Genomic DNA, 25,504 nt, shown 5'->3' with positions numbered 1-25,504 from the left:
TTCAAAAAATAATTTACTATATGCAACTTTACAGAAATACGTCGAATCACGCGTGGTAGGGATAAGAAAAAGATGAAGAGAAGAGAGGCGCGTAACGGAAAAATGTCACGCGTAACGAAAAAATGTTACACTAAATTTTTTTCCAACCCCGATAAAGAAGTTTCACTTCAATAAATATAAAACCGAATGTTCACATGTAAATTACAAAGTAAAAGACTTACCTCTTCACTTGTGCAGTATTCTACAAGTTCACGTAGGATGTGCGTGCGCGGTAATGCAGTTATTTCTAAATAGTGAGAGAGTGCTGTACGGTATGACGTTGGGCACGGGAATGGATTCTTTTTGGTGCTCTCTTGGTCAGTATTTATAAGTGAGAAGACCTCATCTAGATCTGCACCAGTCAATTCTCCTAATTTATTCACTAAGTTTTCATCATTAATTGGATACACAGCCACATGATCACCTGTGAATATAAAAAAAGATGAAAATTTTGTACTAAACAATTTAGCTACATATTATAGTCTAAATATATTTGAGATATGATAACAACAGCTAGTCATACTTATATAAAGCGAACATTAGGTCATGTACATTGGAAGGAATTTAAACATTTACAAACCTGCTTCATATCGCATTTTAGAATCTGAAATATCCAGTTCGACATGAAGACATGATCGGTCTCCACCTTTGTGCAATTCTCTATTAACCTTAATTTGAGCAAGGAATGGATTCTTAGCATCATAGGGCCTAAAAAATAAGAACCATAATTATTTCAATACTTACATAAGTGTGTAATGTAAGAATTTATGTTTTCAAAACATAAATAATAGCTTCAGGTGTTTTTATTGAATTAATAAATTACAAAAGAAAGCATTGTTTTGTTTTATTACATTATACATTCATAAATTATTTATTTATTAACATTTTTATTTTGTAGATAAATTATAATTACTTACGGCCTTTGAACTTGTAATGAATGTAGTCTAGAAATTTCACCAGTAAATATTTCATTGGTTGCTATTTCACCAGGGCCATGAGTTACCAGACGGAATTGTCTTAATAATTCTTCTTCGCCAGTACTTTCAATGTTAAACTTTTCACAAACAGCAGGCCAGAACTTATCTTTCCAGGTAATAAAGTCATCTTCAATACTAAAATTTACACATAATTAATTGAAACGAATACTAATTATTTGATCAGTAGAATCAACATTTAAACACCACTTACTTTGCATCGTCATCACCTAGCCCCAGCTCATATACTCTTGTAGCACCCAATTCTTCAAGACGTTTGTCTATGTAAATTGCAACAGCATTGTAATGCTCGTATGTTTTATTGCCAAGTCCAAACACCTAAAATTGTATAATTCGTTAAGTAGAATAACTTATTTGAGGCACATACCTAATTTGAATTGTAAATTACTTAAACACTCAATTACCACTCAGTTACCAATATGGGCATCATACCATGTGCTTCAGTTTAGGTGGAAATATATATTTTCTGTTGATTAATTTCGCTAAATAGCTAGGTTTGTTTTTAATAACCTGCATAGAAATGTTTGCAATAGATGCGAACATTTTTTATGTGTAACTAAAATGTCGCTCCTTACATGGCTAACTATTAGTATTTTGTAGCAAAAATTACACTTATAAACAATATATCGTTATATAATTATCTTTAATTTATATAACAAAATATAAACTAAATCGCGCTGTAACCTATTCGCTTTATTTGACACTTCTATTATATTATGACAATTGACAGCTGTCAAACTGACAGCAGAGCTATATTTCCATAGAGGTTCTGTCATTAGTGAACGATATGAAACAGAATGATTGAGAAACTGGTTTACTAATTAATATAAAATGCGTCACACTTTGGATAACATTGATCTTTGAAATCCTGTTGAATTCCACTGGATGACGTGGACGTAAAAACGTAAGCATGAATCTTAAAACACGCTTGCACGAGGAAAACTAATTGTGTAATTTACTATAGGTAATACTGCAACTGGTATGTACTATGGTATTAGGAGCATAAAATATTTTTAGTTTACGTAACATGCTTGTGATTTTTGTTCCTATATGTACCTACATATATCCATATATCCATATTATGTAGTTTGGTGTATCCTTGGTGTATCGTAATATGATAAACTCGTACGAGTTCAGTATTATTCACTTAATCGACAACTAATAATATACATATTGTTGTAATTGAAAACTAAGGCAGTTAATTTTATTTGCAAGTTTGACTTGCAAGTAAAAATGTATACAGTATTCGATGTTACGAATAAAAATTGAGCTGATAAACTGTACACTTAGGGTGCACTCACACACATCAGTCACCGTCACGGCACGTCACCGGACAGGATTAAAAAAAAATATGTATCAATAGTTCTAGTATGACTCTGTTCCCACACGACAGTCGCCGGCACGAAATCTATCAGTGACGTCACCGGTCAGGCACGTCAAATAATCTTTCCATACATGTATCATACTTTTATCCCCACTCACCCGGTGCCGTCACGTCTCAGTTCAGTCAGCGTCGTGCTACCGTCAATTGCTACATGTTCTCTAGCGTGACACACGTCTAATCACTGACTAACCTGATGTATGTGTTCAATGATTCAGTCAAACCGGCGACGTGACTGACGGACAACATGACGGTGACTGGTGTTTGTGGATACGTACACGAACCGTCACCGATCAGTCATCGGTGACTTGACGGTGACTGATGTGTGTGAGTGCACCCTTAATCGCAAAAGATAGATATTATTTTTACAGGTTACATAATCTAGACTTTGGACCTGCGATCATATTTAAATTTTACTTATGTATGTATTATAATAAAATAATACTATGTATGATATACCCGACCAGAAATTTTAATAATGATATACCTACCTAAAACTTTTTAAAGGGATTTTTTTTAATTTGGTTGAAGTTGTTTATTGTTTTTTTTTCTACCAAATACGTAAATAAATACTCATATTTCAAAGGTAGGTACATAATTAGCTACTTATTATTATTTAAGTGGGCATGGCAATAAAAATAAGTACCTATGTACAGAAAAAAAATAGACAGGACGACCAAGTTGACCTTAAATACATCTACTAAATAAGTAAATATGCTAAGTAATAGTACATAAGTAATAAATTATAGTACAAGTACATTTTGCTTGCGTATTTCCCCATTTATAAGTAATATATTATATGTACATATGTATATTTTACTTAATACGATAGGATAAATACGTAATATAATTTTAACAGGTATTTTAATGATTAATCCATACTATAATATTGTTAATGCGAAAGTAACTCTGTCTGTCTGTCTGTTACTCAATCACGCCTTATCTACTGAACCAATTTGCATGAAATTTGGTATAGAGATATTTTGATACCCGATAAAGGACATAGGCTACTTTTTACCCCGGGAAATGGAATAGGTTTTATCCCGGAAATCCCACGAGAACTATGCGGGTTTTTCTTTTCGACTGCGCGGGCGAAGCTGCGGGTGGAAAGCTAGTAATTAATAAGTGAGTAGGTAACTAATAACTATATTTAAAAAAAATGTACCTTAAATAATTTTTATCCTTAGAGCTAGCGCTCACCACGACTTTTTGCAGCGTGATTATTTTATCGCAGAAATACAACGTATGAGTTACTATGACAATGCGCGCACATGCGATTAAATAATCACAGCGATTTTAAAATTGTGATTTGTCACATTTTGCTGCGACTGCTCGCGACGCGATTGTCGCGAAAATCAAATGCAGAATATGAAATTGTATGGTACCGCGCGCACTGCGATAATAAAATCGCACACTCGGGCCCGGCCCGCACTTCACTTGTGTTTCGTCTGTCCAACAGTAAACATCGTAGTTGTATAGGTAGGTACTGTTTGGTAAACATAAACTCAGTAATCTGTCAAAAGTTTGAATTTATTTATTTAACACTTTATTGTGCAAGAAACAAAATATAACTAAGTACATAAAGGTTACAATAATAAAAAATAATAAAAAAGCACAATGGGCGGCCTTTTGGCGGAATTTTCATTCTATAATAGCCAAAGAATTTTTTGGGATACATCCGAAGTTCATTGTATTTCTGATAAAAGAAACCATTGATAATTCTATCTGCTGTAAAAGGATGAGTCCAATATTGACGAATTTTCTTTTTTTTTTCTTATCCTCCGAAGTAGTAAATAAAGACAAGCAACTTGTACGAAATCAATGATGAAGTGAGTAATGATCACTATTAAATTATCGCTGTGCGCGCACCGTACTCTCTGCGATTTTCTACAACGCGATTTTGAAATCGTGTCGCAAAAATTAAAATCGTGGTGCGCGCTTGGCCTTACTTATATTAAAATTTAAAAGCCTGAGTTTATTTGTTTATCTTTCTTTCACATTGCAATGAAGTCATTTAATTGTATGAATTTATATCTGGAGGCTAGAGGTAGAAAGTGGTATTGGCTACTTTTCAAATTATGTGACAAACTGCGGTCAAACACCTCATTCCCATGAGAATTTAATATCTACTTAGAACACGCCGGGAGCCCCAGGCGAAAAGCTAGTAGTGTACTATGTATACTAATACTATGTAAGTTCTAGTACTATGTATGTAAGCGGGTAAGGCTTAGTAATATCTATATATGTATACATATAAAAATGTAACCCGTTTTCCTTGGTCACGGCATCACGCGTGAACGGGTGGACCGATTTCGATAATTCTTTATTTATTATATTCCTTCAAGTACGAGGATGGCTCTTATGGAGAGAAGGCGTAAATATATACCACGAGCGAAGCCGGGGCGGACCGCTAGTTATACAATAAAAATAGCGCTATTCTAGTCGGCACTGCAGCAGTCCCCTTTTCCAGTCTTAGCCCCTCAACGTTGCTACGTCAATTGAATAATAATATAATAACCCTTGCGCAATCCAACGATTGCTATAAGTAATATTATGAAATATCCACAGAATATTATAAGTATACAGTTACAAATACAATAGATTACCTTGTGTGTTTCGTCTGAGAAAAGTACAAGATACAATAATTACTAGGTAGTAATTAAAATTTAAATTAAACACTTGACCGTAATTTGAAGCTTACTTATTGAGAAGGTACCTAGCTTTTTCCGCCTATTTTCCCTCTCTTTCTCGTTGTATATATGCTATCTCTCTCGCACACGGCACACCTCCCACCAGGTGGCGCGGCCGGCGCACGATAATGTGCAGGCGCTTGATCTTCTTCATTGGCGTCTAGCTTCCGCCGCGAGAAGGTTGTCTACAAGACTACAACCTTGGTGCTATTAAGTATTAAGTATTGCTTAAAGCAAGTGCTAAAAGTGTTAAAAAGTGTATCCCGTCGGATCGGTACAGTGAGTTATTTTTACATCTATTCTAATAATATTTTACTTAAAAATGAGTAAAAATCTTTAAAGTCAACGGTATAATCGTTGGACTTTATTTAAAATGCTGAGGTTTTTAATGAATCCTTCAGCAATAGTTTATTTTTCAATATGCTTAAATACTTAATAGCATGAATAAAGATATTTAAAATTAACGATACAACCGTTACATTTTACTTGAAATAGTAACTTTTCTTTTGAAATATTTCATTATGCAATATGTACTAATTAATATTTGAATTTTTAATACTGTGAGTAAAGCTATTTTAACGGTGTTACCGTTCGGCTTTACTCGAATCGTTAATATTACTTTTGTGATTATTTGATATTACTAGATATATCAAATACCCTCTCTTGTATATAGATATTTTTAATATTTTATTTCATTTTTAATAATGTGTTTTTATTACAAGGGTACAAGTGAATTTTTCGTGGAAAAATTACAATTAATACTTAGTATGGATATGAGCCAACTCAAAGCTTTACAGGCATACAATCCATTGCTACGACTTTATTACATTGTCGTTATCGCTAGGAACGGTTCGGAATTCCTATCATAGTTTATTACTAAAAATTATCGAACGAGATGAGTCAGCTCCAAGAAGTCACGACATGTCAGAACACGTTGTGATATTATTTTATAAATCGTACGGGAGTTACCGCTCAACTGAATAATGATGGAATTCGCTCATGTATAGTAGATACGTACCATGAATGTTCCACACATTCAAAACTATCCGTAGTCTATACGTGTCCTTTTATGAGTATTATTCTGATCCGTTTTTATGTGAAAATAGACATATTACACACGGCTAATTTGATTGAAAATTACGTTTCCTATGTTCAAATGATGCAACTTTTTTGTTAAAACGAGTAAGTACCAAAAATTTTACAATTAAATTCTTTGGTTTACTGAACTTGTGCTGAAAGGGTTATCGTATAATAATTATCGAGATATCTTAATATAATTAATTAGATTTAGATACACTTATTTCAAAGGATTTACAATTCACTTCTAACGTTTTAGAATAATATTATAAACTTGTACACCTTGACAAAAAGTAAAAAATTGCGGGTGAGTGGAGATTATTTTGTGCAATTAAATATTATAACGTCCTACGACGGTATGGTTGCGTTCGTAAGGAATGTTAACGGATATAAAGCAACTAAATGTTACATCGATTGCATGAACAAAAATAAATATGAATCGAAGTTCATTTTAAAATTTAGTGAATTGATTTGAATTATGAATTTATTAAATGTCGCTAACATTGGAAAATAAGTTAAAGGACCTTGTTAATTGCTATATTATTTAAATGATTATTTACTGCTATTTTTATATTAGCACTAAGGTGTATTCTTGCTCGAAGCAGAATACATAAATGTGGCCACTACTCCTCGCAGGGGTTAGCCAGGTCAAATTCACCCTCGCAGGGTGTCTCTTAAGCATTTTTTGGCAGGCCCTACTTATTTCTAGTTACAAACATCCCTCGCGCAGCTGTCGCTCGCAGGGAAATGGTGCAAATATATATCGGCCCTCGCGGGGCTTTGATTACAATCGTCCCTCACGGAAAAGATGGTGCGAATATATATCAGCCCTCGCGGGGCTTTGATTACAACCGTCCCTCATGGAGAAATGGTGCAAATATATATCAGCCCTCGCGGGGCTTTGATTACAACAGTACCTCACGGAGACATGGTGCAAATATATATCAGCCTTCGCGGGGCTTTGATAACAACCGTCCCCACGGGGAAATGGTGCAAATATATATCAGCCCTCGCGGGGCTTTAATGGCGATTGGTGCAAATATACAAAGGATTGATCATTAAAATGATCATAGATATTTGCTTTTGTCAACGAGGACCCACGAAAGAAGTTTTGGATATGACCGTATCGGATCTTCACTCTTCTAAGGTAGGTAGAAAAAGGTTTTGAAATCTACTTCACAGTGGGCAGTATAGTAAATGACCTAATAAATACAATAAAGGTTAGATACGTCAAATAATGGGCGCATGAAATTGATACTTCGTATCCTAAAAGTTTACGCTTCAGGAATCAGGAAACCACCATTGGTTTACCAATTATGGAAATTGGAATTGAACAAATTGTATTTACCAATGCAAAGCCTAATCACAACAAAGGAAGGCGAGTCGGATCAAATATCATCTCGCAGATGATTTGTGGCGGTGGTTTCGAGGATTGTCACCAAGCCTTGTGTCAACGGTATGTTTGGTATCGTAATTAAATGGCACTAGCCGACCAATTTTCATATACAAACATCGGAAGAGATTTTTTAATCGCAAAGCGATTGAATGTAACAAATGACGATTGATTACGTATAGTTGACCTCTCATAGGCCTATTTTAGTTGCCCGGTCTTGTAGGCAATTTATTTGACTCGTTTTTCAACCCATTTGACCTCATTATTGCACCCATGAGATTTTTCTTCGGGGCTCAAACAATAAATCGCTGAGGGATTAGGATAATCGTTTGTTAGACAAGTTTTTTGTCATCCCACCAGGATTATTATATTGTATAATAAAGTTATATACAACTATTAACGTAAAACGTTTAAGTACTCAACGAATGCTGAGAATACTGACTGTTGAGTTACATAGGATAGAGGATAAATAACGGAAAGTCAATCTTTCCAAACAAAAGCCTCTTATTATTAGATATTACTTGGAACCCCTACCCTTAACGAGAAAGCTCTGCCAAATGACTTCTCATTTCTTTGCTTTGAGGGGGGGGGGGGGCAATAAATGAAATGTACAGGCTATACGGCTTTTAAAATATAAGTCTGGTAATCGAACTAAACTTTGCTGGTTTAGTTCTTGCTATATCGCTATCCGTGCCTGCTTCTCGTGTTTACGGGTGAATTAAGTTTATCAATAGTCATAAATGCAATGCTATTCAGAGGATATACTGCATTTAAAACATGACAAAGTCTGGTAAGCGAACTAAACTTTGCTAGTTTAGTTCTTGCTATATCGCTGTCCGTGGCTGCCTCGCGTGTTTACGGATGAATAAAGTAATGTCCTGTCTTCGCATCCACAGCTAACTGTCCTATACTGTCATAATCTTAACACAGATTCATTCGACATAGCTCCCCACGAGCTCAGTTCTTCATTTTTGCACTCGCACAACTGTGGACAACACAAGAGCAATGCCTCCATTGGTAGCAGTCACAATCAAGGGATAACTAACCTTAGGCTAGCCATATTACGGATGTTGGAACAACCGACTATATTCAGGGCAATTTTCTTTGTTCAGTGTAACGTTTAGACTGTCGTAGCATTCCTACGGAACAAAGATGGGATCAGATCTGCATCCTTAATGCAGTTAATCGAAAGGAGATACTTTCAGACGACGATAGTATTCAAAACCCACCATATTCCTTAACATAATAATGCATAGTTAAGCTTATAATCTCTCTTGCCATTATGTCAGATAGAGACCTGAACGACGCGATAGAGTACCGCTATTTCAGTAGTAGTAACACCTAGAAGGGTGAAGGTATTCTGGAAAGCGGAACTGAAGGCCCGGTCAGCAGCATCAGCCACCTAATAGACAGTGTTCAGTGCTGCACCACTATAATCTGCAAAATGACTCTGACGGTATGAAAATGTGGAGTACATTTTCAAAATATCAAATGATATAGTTGGAATAAAAATCCTATTTGCCTCCGTCTATCCAAAAGACATACGGAGTAGCTAGTAGCAGTTGGTTGAATTAGAATAAAGTAACTATAGTTAAAATCCTTTGTTACTGACTGGATAAATTTGGCTCTTTTCCTATCTGACGTTCATATAGCTGTTGACTGCCTAGTGTTGTGCACAAACACTATTATTATAAACTAGCGGTCCGCCCCGGCTTCGCTCGTGGTACTTACGTTTTCTCTACATAAAAACCATCCTCGTACTTCAAGGAATATAAAAAGAATTATCGAAATCGGTTCAGCCGTTCTCGAGTTATGCGCTTACCAACACATTTTGCGATTCATTTTTATATAAGTATAAGAATAAGAAGATAAGTCACGTTATGTAGTCCCGAGGCTTTCGGTATATAAGTTCTGATGTAAATCATAATTATATCTTAAAACCGAATTGATTAAAAGTAACGTACTTGGCTGTAGTAATTGCAGTTTTGGGACACAGATAAGCTCCTTATCATTTTAGTCTCTTAAGTTCAGTATATTTGTTTCCAGTACAGAGTTTATGACCTATCAGTTTTAAATAAATAATTCATGCATTGTACTGAAAGTACTAGCCATGTTTAGATTATGATTGGTGGCGTTGGCTCTAAACATTAATAGATACCGCACGGTTTGGTTGGATGTTAAAAATCTGTATTATAATTAAAACCGTTTACCTGTTTTGATATTTTATTGCCTTATTCAAGGGGTGACCTTTTAAATTTATTTCTGACCCCAAAAGTAAGGACCAAGTTCTCTTCTTGTCCGCTTGTAGCAGGTTGGGTTAAAACTGTGTGAGTTGAGACAGGTGGTAATTCTATGTTAAGATGATTCAATTGTGCTTCTACAGAGTTCTAATTGAATAAATAAAGGTTTGAGTTTGAGGTATTTTTGCCTCGTCGGGATCAGCTGTTGCTTCATTTTGTAAGTAACATCTAAATGCGTAATTGAAAGTCGTTACTGGCGCTTTCGCAGATTTACGCTAAAGATAGTGAAAATTGTAGTAACTTTAACTTTTCAAGCCCAAAAGGTTAACTAAGGTACGCTTGAACCAATCTCATAAGTTCTAATACTTTTAATCATTATGATTAACTTTTTGGTTCTTATTTGATTAACTTTTCATCTGGGATTGTTAATATAAATAATATAAAAATTTGTGTGATTTATTGGTATACTATCTGCACACCTTACTCTTTCAAATAAAGAAATAAGTAATTACTTATGTACCTATTCAAATTCACATTGGCGTCCATATATTGTACACCAGGTGGGTAACAAACAGGTCTCAATAAGTAAGCTTCAAATTACGGTCAAGTGTTTAATAGCTGTGTTTTACCTGAAAATAAAACACATATTAAATACTTACCTATATTTGAAGCTTACACTTAACGTCCACCTGTTGAGGATTTCGACTCAATGAAGAAGATCAAGCGCCTGCACATTATCGTGCGCCGGCCGCGCCACCTGGTGGGAGGTGTGCCGTGTGCGAGAGAGATAGCATATATACAACGAGAAAGAGAGGGAAAATAGGCGGAAAAAGCTAGGTACCTTCTCAATAAGTAAGCTTCAAATATAGGTAAGTATTTAATATGTGTTTTATTTTCAGGTAAAACACAGCTATTATCTAACGTGCTCATTATTAGAGCTAAAAATAGATATACTGTTTTTTGCTTGTTTTTTGCATTCAAAGCAATAATGTTCTGTTCGTTAAAATTGTCGAAACATTAAAATTGTCCAAACAATTCATAAATATAAATTCTACTTACAGCATAGTTTAATCCTGTCAACTCTGGCTCTCCGTTCTTCAACCATTCATAAAAGTCCATAGCATTATCTGTGGGGTCTCCTTCACCGTATGTTGCTACACAAAAAACGGCGAGAGAATTTGGTATATCCCTTAATTTCGTTAACTCTTCCTAAAAGGAAAATTATACATTATTCTACATTATTATTCACGCTCGCGCTATTATAAATGTGACGCTTGTTTAAATTGTGATATGTATTGTCATCATTATAATTAATTTATAAATACAAACAAGCAAATCAACACTGACTAAAGTATTAATTTATTTATACATAGTAGGTAGGTATATATTTGACGTTTTCTATTTAAAATAAGATAATACATAAAAAGTACTGTACAAACCATATCACATTCCTCTGGATCTGCGACCATTCCCTTCATCTTGTATCGTATGCCTTCCTTGGCAAGTCGGCCTGCGAACTCTTCACCGGTACCCGTCTGTGACCCATAAAATACTACAAGACTTCTACCAGATGATTGAAGTTTCTTTATAAAAGAGTTCTCTGTAACCTGTATGGATCCAGCAGGCCTAGAACAAGATTAACACCGTTAAATTATTACAAAACATCTAGATATTTTGTATAAACTTATTTATTCATGGTTATAAACTAATTTGAATTAGTTTATGACATTGAACATGGACAACTCCTTTTGATATCAACATAGAGATTAGAGATAGATTAAGAAAAGTATGTTCCAGGAACACTAATAGACCGGGAGATACTGACACAAAATTTCGAGTCATTTGTAACAGGATGGCGGTTCTACAGGGGTCTTAGTACGCAATGACAAAAAGAAAAACGATGGTGTGAACGCTGGTACCGGTGGCTTAGTCGCGTGGGCGTTAGTCGAACTCGTCGTAAAAATAGCGAAAGTCAAACGATTTGTAACACAAAAATTTTAGAATTTACCGATAGCCCATAAAAAAGAAGTAGGCGGTAGTGTCATGCCATACTTTTCCGGTGTGACTTACAGCCCGCCATACCGACGCAAATGTGTTGATTTAAAAAAAAACAATTCAACCATTTGTACCAGGCTAACATTTGCACAGGTAACCATCGTCGTGTAGCCATTTACGAAAATCACCATACCATACTTTTCGGACGATTCCAAATGGTCGCCATACCGCCGAAAATCTGCAAAATTTTTTTTTTTCGCCAAACTTTTTGTACCAGTATTGCATTTGGATTTTTGGAGAGTATTTGATAAAATGTGACCATTATTATATTTGCCATACTTCTAGTAGGGGGAAAAAGTGCTGCCATACTTCATAAATAAATTTATTATTAATTTATAGAAGTGAAGATTTCTACCACCTAGATCTTTGAAATTTTGTATTTATATTTGTTGAACCTCAAACTTATAGGAAAGATTAATGCCATACTGTTACAAATCGTTCAAAATACGAATAAAATCATACAATAAAAAAAAATCTTATACACATTCGCCACCTCCCACAGGTATGGCATTATCACACTTCTATTTATAATCATTCAGGAGTTGTTGAAAAAAAAATTTAGGGTGTTACAAATGGTTCGGCGAAAAAAAAATTTGCAGATTTTCGGCGGTATGGCGACCATTTGGAATCGTCCGAAAAGTATGGCATGGCGATTTTCGTAAATGGCTGCACGACGATGGTTACCTGTGCAAATGTTAGCCTGGTACAAATGGTTGAATTGTTTTTTTTAAATCAACACATTCGCGTCGGTATGGCGGGCTGTAAGTCACACCGGAAAAGTATGGCATGACACTACCGCCTACTTCTTTTTTATGGGCTATCGGTAAATTCTAAAATTTTTGTGTGACAAATCGTTTGACTTCGCTATTTTTCCAACGAGTTCGACTAACGCCCACGCGACTAAGCCGCCGGTACCAGCGTTCACACCATCGTTTTTCTTTTTGTCATTGCGTACTAAGACCCCTGTAGAACCGCCATCCTGTTACAAATGACTCGAAATTTTGTGTCAGTATCTCCCGGTCTATAAAGTTAGTACAATTATGAGCTGACACTACACAACACAATATATGTATATAATACCTTCAAAGATATCTATTATCTATATTATATTATAATACATACCTATATGGATATCTATTAACCTATTACATAGGACATCTTATATATAAAATTCTCGTGTCACAATGTTAGTCTGCATACTCCTCCGAAACGGGTGGACCGATTCTCATGAAATTTTCTGTGCATATCGGGTAAGTCTGAGAATCGGCCAACATCTATTTTTCATATGTACCACGGGCGAAGCCGGGGCGGGCCGCTAGTATTATTATAAAATATTGAGTTTGGCGCATTGAAAAATAAAATTAAGTCTAAAACTTTAATTATTTTGTGAATCATTTGAGAAATGATAATATTATGAATACACGGAAAACCCCATTGAGTTAATAGGTATGTATATGTACTAGAAAAACCCGAAAGCTTGTTTTAAAAGTGAAAAGTGAAAACCCGAAAGCTTGTTGTGAAAACTAAAACGATGAACTTATTATATACAAGCCCAGCTTTCCAACTTCGTCTCCTCGAGATGGGCCGGGATACAATCAAAATACATAATGGCCTAAATCATCATACTGGTGAAAAACTTTTTTCAATCTATACAGTACTTAATAGTTTCGGAGGCTTTTCATTTCAAATTAACAAACTTCTCTCCTATCATTCCTGTTACCTGTATAAGATATTCGAAGTAACTATGTACTATTTAGTAATGTGATGTTAGTGTAGAATGTAGATAAATTGGCTCAAACTATACTAATATTATAAGTAAATAATGAGGAAGGATTTATCGTCGAGGTCTACTTGGATTTGACTTAAAACCGCTCGATCTGTCGATTAAATTGTTATTGTAAATAGATTTACATCGGCTATACATTTTTTTTTGTCCCGGCACAACCCTGGGGAAGCCGGGACAAGGACTAGTTTATTAAAAGACAATAATCGAGTGTTTGTAGTGTTAACGTAACAGCGGAGTATTATACGTGGGGTTATGTCAACTGAAAATATCGCTATCAATGTTATGTTTTTAGGTTAGTTATGCATATTTTATCATTACATCATCTAGGTATAATGTTATTAATAATTATGACTGGTAACTTGGTAAGGTATATAATATGGATATCACAAGATTTAAAAAATACACTTTTTACTTAAGCTGTTTTTCGTTTTTCGTCTAAAGTTCCGTTATCTACAAATAACAAATATGCACATAAAATTAATGTTTTGAGTAACGTATAAACAGCTATTTAATTGGTATCGTGTTTCCAAAAAATCGATTAAAAAAAATTTTGACTGGCTACCTAGTCGATATACAGGGTGTAATCGTTAAGTGTGCACAGGCGATTATTCCGTAACTATTGTAGTCTACAATATCTACAATTTGTAGATATAAAAAAAAAACATTAAACTGATATCGAAAGCCCTGTAACTACATAATGCGTAAAAAATAAAAATAAAAAATCTGTATTAATAATTAGGGCCGATTTTTCAATGCTTGGATAAAACTGCTTGCACACACACGCACACACACACACACACTTGCACGCACAAATATATATACTTTCATACGATACAGTTTCATACGACACACCAGCATTCTCACATCTTAAATTTATACATATTTTTTTTTTCTCTACTCTCTATTCTAACCAATTTTAATTATAATTAAGTATTTGCTAAGAGGCTTTTTGTGAATTTATTTTAGAGGCAAGCTGTTTCTCCTAAACACAGGTTGCCCAGTAACCTAGCTAGGGAAACATTGGCTTGTATAAATTGTTTTGGTAGCCTTTTATTTATATAATTATATAATTTTACATGAATATTAATTGTATATTGTAATAAATTGTAATTGTAATTGTATGTATGTATGTTTAATAATAAATAAATTTGAAATTTGAAATTTGAACTTATTCGCCTAATAATGTATAAAACTACCATTTTAAAAACGTATTCTAATTGCCCGTATTTGACAGTTTACATGACATTTTAATATTATTGTGTACTTTATTGGACGGATAAGTTTTATCCGAGCATTGAAAAATCGGCCCTTAAGGCTGCAGTCTAGCAAAATTGCGTTTTCAACAAGTTATTTGACAATTTTTTCCCGGCTAATGAAATGATAAACTGAATTTTTTTTTCTTGTTTATCAATTAGTGTTATATACGCAATGCGCGTGAATTTTTTCACATTTATAAAGTTACTTTATGTTACCTTAATCAGGCCTTCAAGATAAGTCTCTTTCCCCCAAAATCATTTCGAGCTAAGTTTGTGCACTCACTACGTTGCAACCGATTACAATTTACATAATCTGATCAGCGCATTATTATCCTTATATAGTCGTTATTAAAAACTGCTGAATACAATTGCCGAAAAACTTATGATTTTCTTAATTAGAGCGTTATAAATTCATTAATTTTCCCATTTTTTGCCTTACAAAATCGATTGATAAATACTGCTAAAAGTTATTTTTTCCATTAATTTATTCGAGTTGGTTGAAGACCAATGAGTATTAATCCTTTAAAAAAATTTTTTTTTTAATTTTGATAATTCTTTAAATATTAAAAAAATATTTAAAATAATAAGGAAAAATCCTAGCGAATTTCTTTAGTCGCGCTCCTTGGGCCGGAGCGTTCTGACGTGTGCTCTACGCTCGATTTTCCTTCATACCGAAGTGAAAGTTGCTCTACTTCATTAAATTTAATATTTTTGTTAATTGATTATTTTTATCTTAGTTTTGTGCAAATATTCGTATTTTTAAACATTTGATTTCGATATGGAAAATAAACGAAAAAAATACGCGTGTAACTACTAGAAAAAAAATTATCTTCGAACATAAAGTTAATGAAACCAAATATATTGCAAAGGTGATTGGCAACAATTTCTTTATTTTACGGGGTGTCAGTAAAGGGATGTATATATATTTCTTTAAAACTAAAGTAAGCTCATAAATTTTCTTATAATATAATTTTTTTGAAGTTCCAAAAATGTTTATTTTTCGTTTGAGAAATACGAAATATAATATAAACTTGTATTGAGAACTTGAACTTCCCAAGTTCATCCGGGGAAATCCCCATACGGGGAAAATGATTTGTTTACTCCAAAATTGATCCGAGGTGTTTTAATTTTTTCTTCTAGTCATTTTCAACGTAGCGGCATGTTGTTTGATTATTAATTTTGTAACTTAAATACAGGATGTTGGTTTTATATTCTGATCTTACAGACGCGCTGACAAATTTAGTCCACCATTTCTAGTTTAGTCTAACTACAAAACTACCAAAAAACTCTAAGTACCAATATTAAAACGAATGGATTATCATCACATCATCAAAATTCAGTGGGGTTGAGAACTAAACAAACAGAAGTAACAGAGACGCGAAGAATAAAAAAAGAGGACGAAAACGATAATTCGTTGATGCTTTCCCTTTTCGACGTATTGTTAGGGTACATCACCAATCTGCAAAAAACAAAACTGATGATTCCCAATTGCTGATTAAAAATGAAAAACAAATAATCGACAACAGTGGTGAAAATTTGCTGATCACAATGAAACATCCTTCAGTGGTAGCAGATTTACTCATTTAAAATGTATCGGTGAACAGCGTAAAGGAGAGGAGGACAGGAAAACATTATGAATGTGGATGGTGGATTGTATACAGGGTGTAAATGTAATCGATAAGTATGTGCAGGCGATTATGACGTTATTATTGCAGGTATCAAAAAACTTAAAACTGATATCGAAATTACTTTACCTAATGAGCAAAATGACAATAATAACTTTTTAAAAGTATAACGAGAAATATCTAAAAAATTTACTTTATACACTCCCATATCAAAAAGGGAAAATGGGACTAGTAGAAGTTAAATGTCTAATTCCGGCAAAAGACATGAATGCGGAAGATGCGGTTAAAAAAATTTAATATTTGAAATACAATGCAAAAAATAACACTTTTGTCATAGATAAGAATCATGACTATTTTTTCCAAATTCAGGGACAACTAAACGTTGCAGAAGCAGAAGTCTGCTTATTTGCTGTTTGGACTGGAGTGAATCATTCGTTAAAAATAGAATATATAAAATAGAATATATAAAAAAGTATGTAACGTAAAAGTATGCAAAATAAAATGATGGACCATTATTGGATTTTACATAAATTGCTTACTGTCAGAATTGATTGATTCGAGACTTCAGCATTCGATGCCCATCAAGGACCCATCCTATATCATTCAAGCGATTGACATAAAAGAGATAAATCCAGTGCAACCGATAAAGCATCAGAATGCTAGCAAAAGATTTATTAGGTTTATCAATATAAATCTATATATGTATTATACATAATACATAATATAATAAATCTGTAGAAGACGCGAAGACTGACATCCGCGCGGACGGAGTCGCGGGCGGAAGCTAGTCAGAAATAAATATCTTTTGTTTTCATTTGCGTATTTTTCTATTTTATAATTTTTTAACACAAACATTACATTTTTTTTATTAAATACAAAATTTGTTTATCCGTTTTATTAGTTAAACTGAACAACTTTCACTAAGAAACTTAGGTCGAAAAAAATGTATAGAGTTATGCATTTTGTATGGAAAGCTTATTTTTTTTATATTTCGTCCAAATTTCTTTGTAAAAGTTGATCAGTTATATAAACATGAAGTTGAAGATATCAATAGAAAGTATTCGCAAATTTTGTGTACTGATAAAAAAAAATCACCCGGTGTAATTTTCACGAAAATTGTTTCAAATTGTCATTTTTGGTACTTATTACGAATATTAAATTATACGAATGATTTAATTTTTAAAAATTAAGTGGAGCAACTTTCCCTTAGTACATTTGTATTATTTACATATAGGATGACAGGATGCATTTGTTTGCACTACTAGACCAAGCCCTTAATAATATTATACCCAATAAATTCTTATTATATGTACCTACTTTTTAATATTCAAATTAATGCTCGATCCCTCGGTCAATGCACTCTTTGAACATTGATATTGTGCAATAATTTTGCCAGGTATGGTACCTACCTATTAAGAAATCAATAGAATTATTTTTTGTAAATATTGTTCGTATGTTTTTTTTTGTATTAATTATATAACAAAATCTTCTCGCTTTCTTTTATCGATCCGATATCGACGTCGCGTCGAGATCGAGCAATAAAAATTATTTTAAGGTAAGTAAGTACATAATATTTTACCTATATGAATTAAAATTACAATTTTATGTCATTTCACTCTACTATCAACAGTAATATGTACATTAAACTTCATTAAAATATATTTAATAGCAAATTAGTATTACAACATAATATATGTGTAAGTTATGTTGTAACTACCTCCTTCATAATCTAAATTATTATATTAGATATTTATTATTTCTTTATATAAAACTTAATAAAAAATCTATTTTCAATTATAATGGCAGTTTATAATATAATTTATATTCATCAGAAGTTGACCATGTCTACGGTAAGCAAGGCCGAAGGCGGGAAAACAAATACAGTGTCTGAAGGTCTTCTGTAATTTTAATAAAGCCGCCATTCGCCTTAGTTTTGAATAAAAAAAATCTTTTCTGTATCAGAACTGTAAGTAAATTTAAATTGGCATTGTATTACAATTGGCATAATCTTCTTCAATCTTATTCCATGTTTAGTTACTACAATTCTTACATAAAATAATATGCTTGTATGTAAGCTTGTATTGTAAGTATTGATAACACTTTTTTAAATTTTTTAAATGCAGAACTATGTAGGGAGGTATGTATAAAAGCTTAGATCATTAAGTAACTTAATAGACTAGAGTAGATAATTTTTGAAACAAAAAAAAATCGCAGTCGGATGAAACCCATTAGAAAAGGAGGGGAATATGATAAAAATGTAAGGAAAAATAAATTACGGTCAATCCGAGTTCGGGAAGTGGGAGGGGGGAGCTTTTAAGAGAAAAAAATAGTCTCTCTCGATTTCCGACAAAACTACAAGCCCTACGGAAAAAAGTTCAATGGCAAAGTTGTAGGTAATAAAAGGATCTACAACTTTTGTATTCACAATTTTTTCACATAACCTCAAAATTTAGGTGAAAAATTCAAAAAACCAACTTTTTGGTTTTTTATATTTATCTACTTCAAAATTTATTGTTTTTCTACGAAATTTGGTGAAAACTTTTACTTTATTATGTCCCAAATACACTGTAATTTATTTGATTGAAAATATTTATTTTTTCGCCTTATTTTGAATTAATACCAAAAAAACAACCTAATTTTCAATCGAAAAGTCACCCGTCAAAATATCAGCTTTTTTCAAAAACTTGGGGTGCCTTTTATTCATAGAAATCTCTATTTTCATATGGTGTAAAAAAAAATAAACACCACCATAGTAAATGTTCTCAGGAAATGCATACAAACATTGTGAAAATTAGCTTTTACTAAATCAGGCACACTTCTCGAACTACCTGAAATGTTTTTATCGGCATCATTTTGCTTTTGAATATGCTGTAAAATATTAAACTTAGAACAGATAATTATTTTTCTTTTGAAATATTACCGAAAAGCCGATACAAGAGAAGATATAGAGTTCGAGAAGTATGCCTGATTTAGTAAAAGCTCATTATCACACTGTTTGTATGCATTTCCTGAGAACATTTACTATAGTGGTGTTTATTTTTTTTACACCATATGAAAGTAAAGATTTTAATGAATAAAAGGCACACCCAGTTTTTGAAAATAGCTGATATTTTGACGGGTGACTTTTCGATTGAAAATTAGGTTGTTTTTTTTGGTATTAATTCAAAATATGGCGAAAAAATAAATATTTTCAATCAAATAAATTACAGTGTATTTGGGACATAATAAAGTAAGTTTCCACCAAATTTCGTAGAAAAACAATAAATTCTGAAGTAGATAAAAATAAAAGACCAAAAACTTGGTTTTATGAATTTTTCACCTAAATTTTGAGGTTATGTGAAAAAATTGTGAATACAAAAGTTGTAGAACTTTTAATTACCTACACTTTTGCCATTGAACTTTTTTCTGTAGGACTTGTAGTTTTGTCGAAAATCGAGAGAAACCATTTTTTTCTCTTAAAAGCTGCCCCCTCCCACTTCCCGAACTCGGATTGACCGTAATTTATTTTTCCTTTTATTTTCATCATATTCCCCTCCTTTTGTAATGGGTTTCATCCGACTGCGATTTTTTTTATCTTTTCATTATTTTTAAAGGCTTCTACCCCAGTCTATAATGATCTAAGTATAAAAATAATACGATATTACAATTGGCATAATCTTCTTCAATCTTATTCCGTGTTTACTACAATTGACAGGGCCCGGGCGGTACAAAGTTCGCCGAGACAGCTAGTTTAAGATAAAAAAAATAACATACTTATTTCGTTTTTATAAGTAATCTAAAATTGCCGTTGTTATGTATAAAAATTAAAAAACACGTTGAACTTACTAGAACTATTTTTTTGTCAATTTTTTTCGAGAACCACACAATAAATTTTGAACGGATTAACTCGCTTTTAGTATTGTATTCAATGTAAAACAATTTGTTCGTTGAATTAGGGTCGTCAGACCTTTTTTTGTATTTTTTTATATACTGCAACAACAATAAAAATCACATCTAAAAGAATTTAAAATCTTTTATTTTAAAATATTATATTACGGACATGTAATATTATTCGTATCCCAAGTTTTCATTCGAATATGTTACAAGTAAGTACTTATTATTAATAAGAAAAAAAAACAGTTTTTATTTACTAAGAACGTACCGTATTTGTGGTTTAAAAAATGCTTCCTTGTCGATTGTTAAGTTTTATTGAAGAATTAAAAAAAAATTGTAAGTCGCGTTTTCAAATTTAAAACTTAAGAAAATCATACATTCGTTAATAAAACCGCACCCATTACCATAATATCTACCGACTATCAACACCAGGGCCAATCCCTTATAAAATGATAAAAACCTAAAAAAAATAGTAAGTAGTAGGATGAAACCCATTAGAAAAGGCCCCTCCTTTTATGAAAAAAATTGCGAATTAAAAAGTTGTAGAACTTTTTATTACGTCTACAACTTTGCCATTGAACTTTTTTCCATAGGACTTGTAGTTTTGTCGGAAATCAAGAGAAACCATTTTTTAGCATTAGAAGACCCCCCCCTCCCACTCCCCGAACTCGGATTATCTGTAATTTATTTTTCCTTTAATTTTTATCACATTCCCCTCCTTTTCTAATGGGTTTCATGATTCATCCTACTACTATTTTTTTTTGTTTCAAAAATTAATGGCCCTGGTGCTGGTCTAATCTGCTTCCTATCTGTTTTGATTTATACATCATAAGTTTACCATATTTTATCTCGTGAAAACGGTGGTGAAAACCGGAAGTTGAAAATTTAATAATTGTTAAGGCTTATACATGCGCTAATAACCTTGACCATACTTGACGGATCTCAAATCTCTCCCGCTGCACCTTCTTTTTTCCTCGCATTTTGTATTTAAAAAGATACCAATCAGTGAAACAAAAAATCCTCGTCAGGGACTGTTGTGTAACTGATAATTTATTAAACATAAAATTTTCAGAGCTCTAAGTCAGCAGGTTACGAAGTTTATAGAGTATTTGCGGAAAAATCGATGACCACGGCACATTTTTTTTCTAGAAATCTATTAACTTTGGAAAAAATTCCTCGCGAGCAATTAAAGATCAAAGACTATCCTATTTTATATATTTTTTTCGGTATTGTGCTTTATGTTGTACCAGACTTTATAGAGGTTGAACATAGTCGAAATTGCCGGGTAGCGCCTTAAACAACGGGAAAAATAATTCAGGATATGAGTTGGCCAAAAATGGTCAAATGTAACAAAATTAAATCGAATCCATTGAGCCCTATTATTGGGTGTACCTAATAGAGAATTTAGCGTAGTGTTGGTAAGTTAAATACAAGTCGCGTGACAACTTATATTGTGTTATGTGTATGAAAGTATGAGACAGTCTCATTGGGACTAGCTATAAGGTATTCTGTGATAACTGATAGGCTAACAGGCTTTCGTAATTAACGACTTATGAGCAAAAATTAACAACAATTTGACCTACCTATATACGTATATACTTAGCTTATTGCACGCCTCATAAGCGAAGCGTTGAGGTGGGTACTACTGTCACTTCGCGCAAAACATCTGATTTTTCAAACTTAAAATGTCTTTATGTATCATACATTGCACTTGTAAGATAATACATACACACACATATTAAGAAAAAACACTATTTTTAACGTTCATGATATTTTTGATGTCATTTTTGTTATTTAAACTAGTTAAAAAACAGTTTAAAAAAGTTCTGTCTTGGACGTCCGTGTGTCTGTATGTGCGGATCCTTTTTCTTGTTAACACGATAGCGACCGAAATACTTTACTAATCGAGTCTTTTTTTTTCTCTTACGCTTGAGTATGCTCAGGAATAGAACCCTTTCATTTTTCAGGGTCTGATTCGATGTGGTTTAATTGTTATTAAATAAACAAAAATAATAATTAATAAATATTTATTAAAAAAAAATTATGAGGCGTGCACTTTTGGATTTTCCAAATTATTCTTTTTTTAATACTACTTCTCATTTTTTTTGCATTAATTATTTTTTATACCTTGTAGCTTAATAGTACATATTTCGACAATTAGTGACGATCGCGATGCTAGTATGTATATTAGACGTATAGTTAAAGCAATATGCATGTACATAATATAAGACAGTGCGCGCACGAGCAACTTTGTCTCCGCAACTATTTTGTCTCTCCACCCATGGGCTAGTATGAAAGTGCGCGCACGTAGCGACGCAACTCCCCATACAATTGATGGGAGAGACAAAATAGTTGCGGAGACAAAGTTGCTCGTGCGCGCTAGCTCTATGATATACGTAAACAATATAAATGTTTGCAAGTTTGCAATTACGCATTACGTTCCTATTTGAAATCTCTGACGTGCATTTAGTTACTGAAAGTAGCTTCCGCGTTCAAACGTTCATGTAATATATGCTGTAAGTATATTTATATGTATAGGTACAGCCTTTAAAAAAATCACCATCGATGTATCGTCATCATTGATCATTTTCATACACACATAATATTATAAATACAAAGTTTCTGAGGATGGATGCATACTTATGTTTGTTACTCTCTCGAAAAAATAACTGGGCGAATTTAGATGAAACTTTACGATTATACATCAGAATACCTGAGCTATAGAAACACTTAAAATGTATATGAAGATATCCAAAAAGTAAAATAAATTAAGCCAAGTTAATATATTATGGAAATACCAATCAGACCTTGTTCTTATTTAATTATCCTTATGCAATAGGATTTTAGGTGGAAACCGACATGTTACTAAGACATTAAAAGTTCGACGACATGTGTGATCCGCCAACCCGCAAGTGCCAAGTGTGTGGCCAAGTGGCCAGCGTGGTGGATTATGACCTGTACCCTCATAGAAGGCCCGTGTCCCAGCAGTGGGAACGTATATGGGCTAATGATGATGATAATGATAATGAATAGGATTTTCTTGCGTTCATTTATTATCCTCGAGAGTCAGCTGACGAATAGCCTTACGTGATAATTACAATACGCACCAGGTAGCGGGACTACAATTATTAATAATTAATTAATTACTAAATAAAATTTAGACAAGACTACAGCTAAATTATCATATGTAGAAGAATGTTTAAAAGTGGAACGACATTACACAATTTAGTGATAACGTGCACGAGACCCTTGAAAGTGATCATTTCTTGATAACCCTCGGGTGAATATGTGACGGAACGATTGTCATCGTAAAAATAGACATGCTTAATATATCGAATTATCGATTGTGTCCTTGTAACTCGTGTAGTAATATGTTATATGAGTATTTTAAAGTACCACAGCAAAGATATTACAATAATGTTATAGTAATATCTATTGATTGTTTTCGTATTTAAATGCAGCAATGAAAACTTAGTGTTTTCATAAAGTCTAACTGTAGCAATGTTTTGATATTTAAATAGTGTAATTTCTACTATGTATTTTTATTTTATTGTAATAAATTATGAAATACATACACAAGAGTTTATTTAATAATAACTAGGTCTCAAATAGAGTTTTCAATGATAAATTCTATTAATCCTTTTCATTTATAATACGCCAGAGATAGGTATGTAATTTATATAATACCACAGAATACATAATGGTTAGATATTGTGCTGTTTACGGATGTATTTCATCAGAAAAACGCGAATTTTTTTTTACGCTAGTCACAAATGTGCCAACCACACATTTGCAGTCTCTACAGTGTGACTGTCAAAACGATAATTTTGTATGGAGTGTCCGGGGTGTGGTAAATGGTAATACCTACCACATTAAAATAACCATATCCTATCTACGAGGAAAAAAGATAAATGAATGCCCTCAGAAACCTAATTCTAAGTAAAAAAACGAAGTTAAAATTATTAAAAAAAAAATAATAAGTAAAAAAATTACTTGTAAAATAATACCTACTTATGTCTTATTAAACAAAAAGACAAGAAAATTTTAAAATCTATGTTTCATTGATAGTTATTTTATATTTATGTTCATTGCCCATAACTGTAAAAAAAAGAAAAAACTATTTTTGCACAAATATCTTGTCAAGTTCGTACGTTATAGTGTACACGTAATAAATTCGCCCGCGTAACTTGTACGTGGGTAATGTACCAAATTTTCTCCAAAGGAGAATGGGCATTTTACTATGGAAGTTGGGCCTGAACACTTGAGTTGGACCAATACACATGAGATATTGATTTTATAATAGATCATAACACATACATAACGGGAAAAATATATATAAAAAAATAATCAACCGGGTTTTTGTACAGTCACATCAAGTTTTATTACTTTGTGTATAATATTTTTTGCAATTAATAACTGTTGCAAGACAATGACAATATCTTTATGTTACTCCTATTCACTTTCACTTACAAATACGAACTAATCTGAAGCCTTCTAATAACCAAAATACACTAATATTATGTTTTGTCACAGGTACCTATACCGTGTTTATTATAAGTCAACGTAGTTAGACGTTTTTTTATGGTTAAACTCAGTCACTCCAGTGACATTTAGGTTTATATTTACTTCACTCGAATTAAAAACACCGTTATTGTGCGCAAAATAAATTAAACTTTTTGCCTTGACTGTACAAGAACCCGGTCGATTTATTTTTTATTTTATTTTTTTCGTTAGGTATGTGTAATGATCTATCACAAAAACAATATTTCGTGTGTATTGGTCTTAGCCCAAGTTTCAGGCCCAATTTGCCCATTCTCCTTTGTTCAGTGGCTAAATCAAAACAGATTTTGGAATTACAGTCCTTATGGATGAACTAGCAGAACAAGCAGGGAATAGCAGTTGGTTCGTGAAAGAGTACCAATTTTTTGTTATCCTCACGTATTAAATATTATGTATATACATATACATAAATTAGATGTAGGTATTTACAAATATATTTAAATCTATGTATCTCCAAAGTTAATACTACTAGCACAGTATTCCATATTTCCTACAGTATGGCGACGAATGTACTTGTGCAGAGAAACGGAGGGG

The 25,504-nt window shown here is 32.9% G+C and overlaps 2 protein-coding genes across 2 annotated transcripts in view; both read right to left on the bottom strand.

Annotated features, from left to right (window-relative positions):
• Positions 1–25,504, bottom strand: part of PIG-P (phosphatidylinositol glycan anchor biosynthesis class P) — a 271,287-nt gene that overhangs the window by 12,916 nt on the left and 232,867 nt on the right. The window lies entirely within an intron of this gene.
• Positions 1–25,504, bottom strand: part of Cpr (Cytochrome P450 reductase) — a 33,748-nt gene that overhangs the window by 6,431 nt on the left and 1,813 nt on the right. Inside the window, exons 2-7 of the mRNA XM_089698605.1 lie at positions 11,255–11,441; positions 10,875–11,024; positions 1,228–1,352; positions 957–1,151; positions 620–747; positions 222–463 (exon numbers count right to left, since the gene is read on the bottom strand). Of these exons, the coding sequence (XP_089554731.1) occupies positions 222–463; positions 620–747; positions 957–1,151; positions 1,228–1,352; positions 10,875–11,024; positions 11,255–11,441 (1,027 nt within the window). The remainder of the gene's footprint in view (positions 1–221; positions 464–619; positions 748–956; positions 1,152–1,227; positions 1,353–10,874; positions 11,025–11,254; positions 11,442–25,504) is intronic.

This window comes from Colias philodice, chromosome 9 (genome assembly GCF_061535455.1).
Source record: "Colias philodice isolate Cphi_HAF_F1 chromosome 9, ilColPhil1 Martin Lab GWU primary, whole genome shotgun sequence".
Taxonomy (NCBI): domain Eukaryota; kingdom Metazoa; phylum Arthropoda; class Insecta; order Lepidoptera; family Pieridae; genus Colias; species Colias philodice.
Note: the sequence above shows the minus strand (reverse complement) of the source record. Positions and strands in the feature narration are given on the sequence as shown.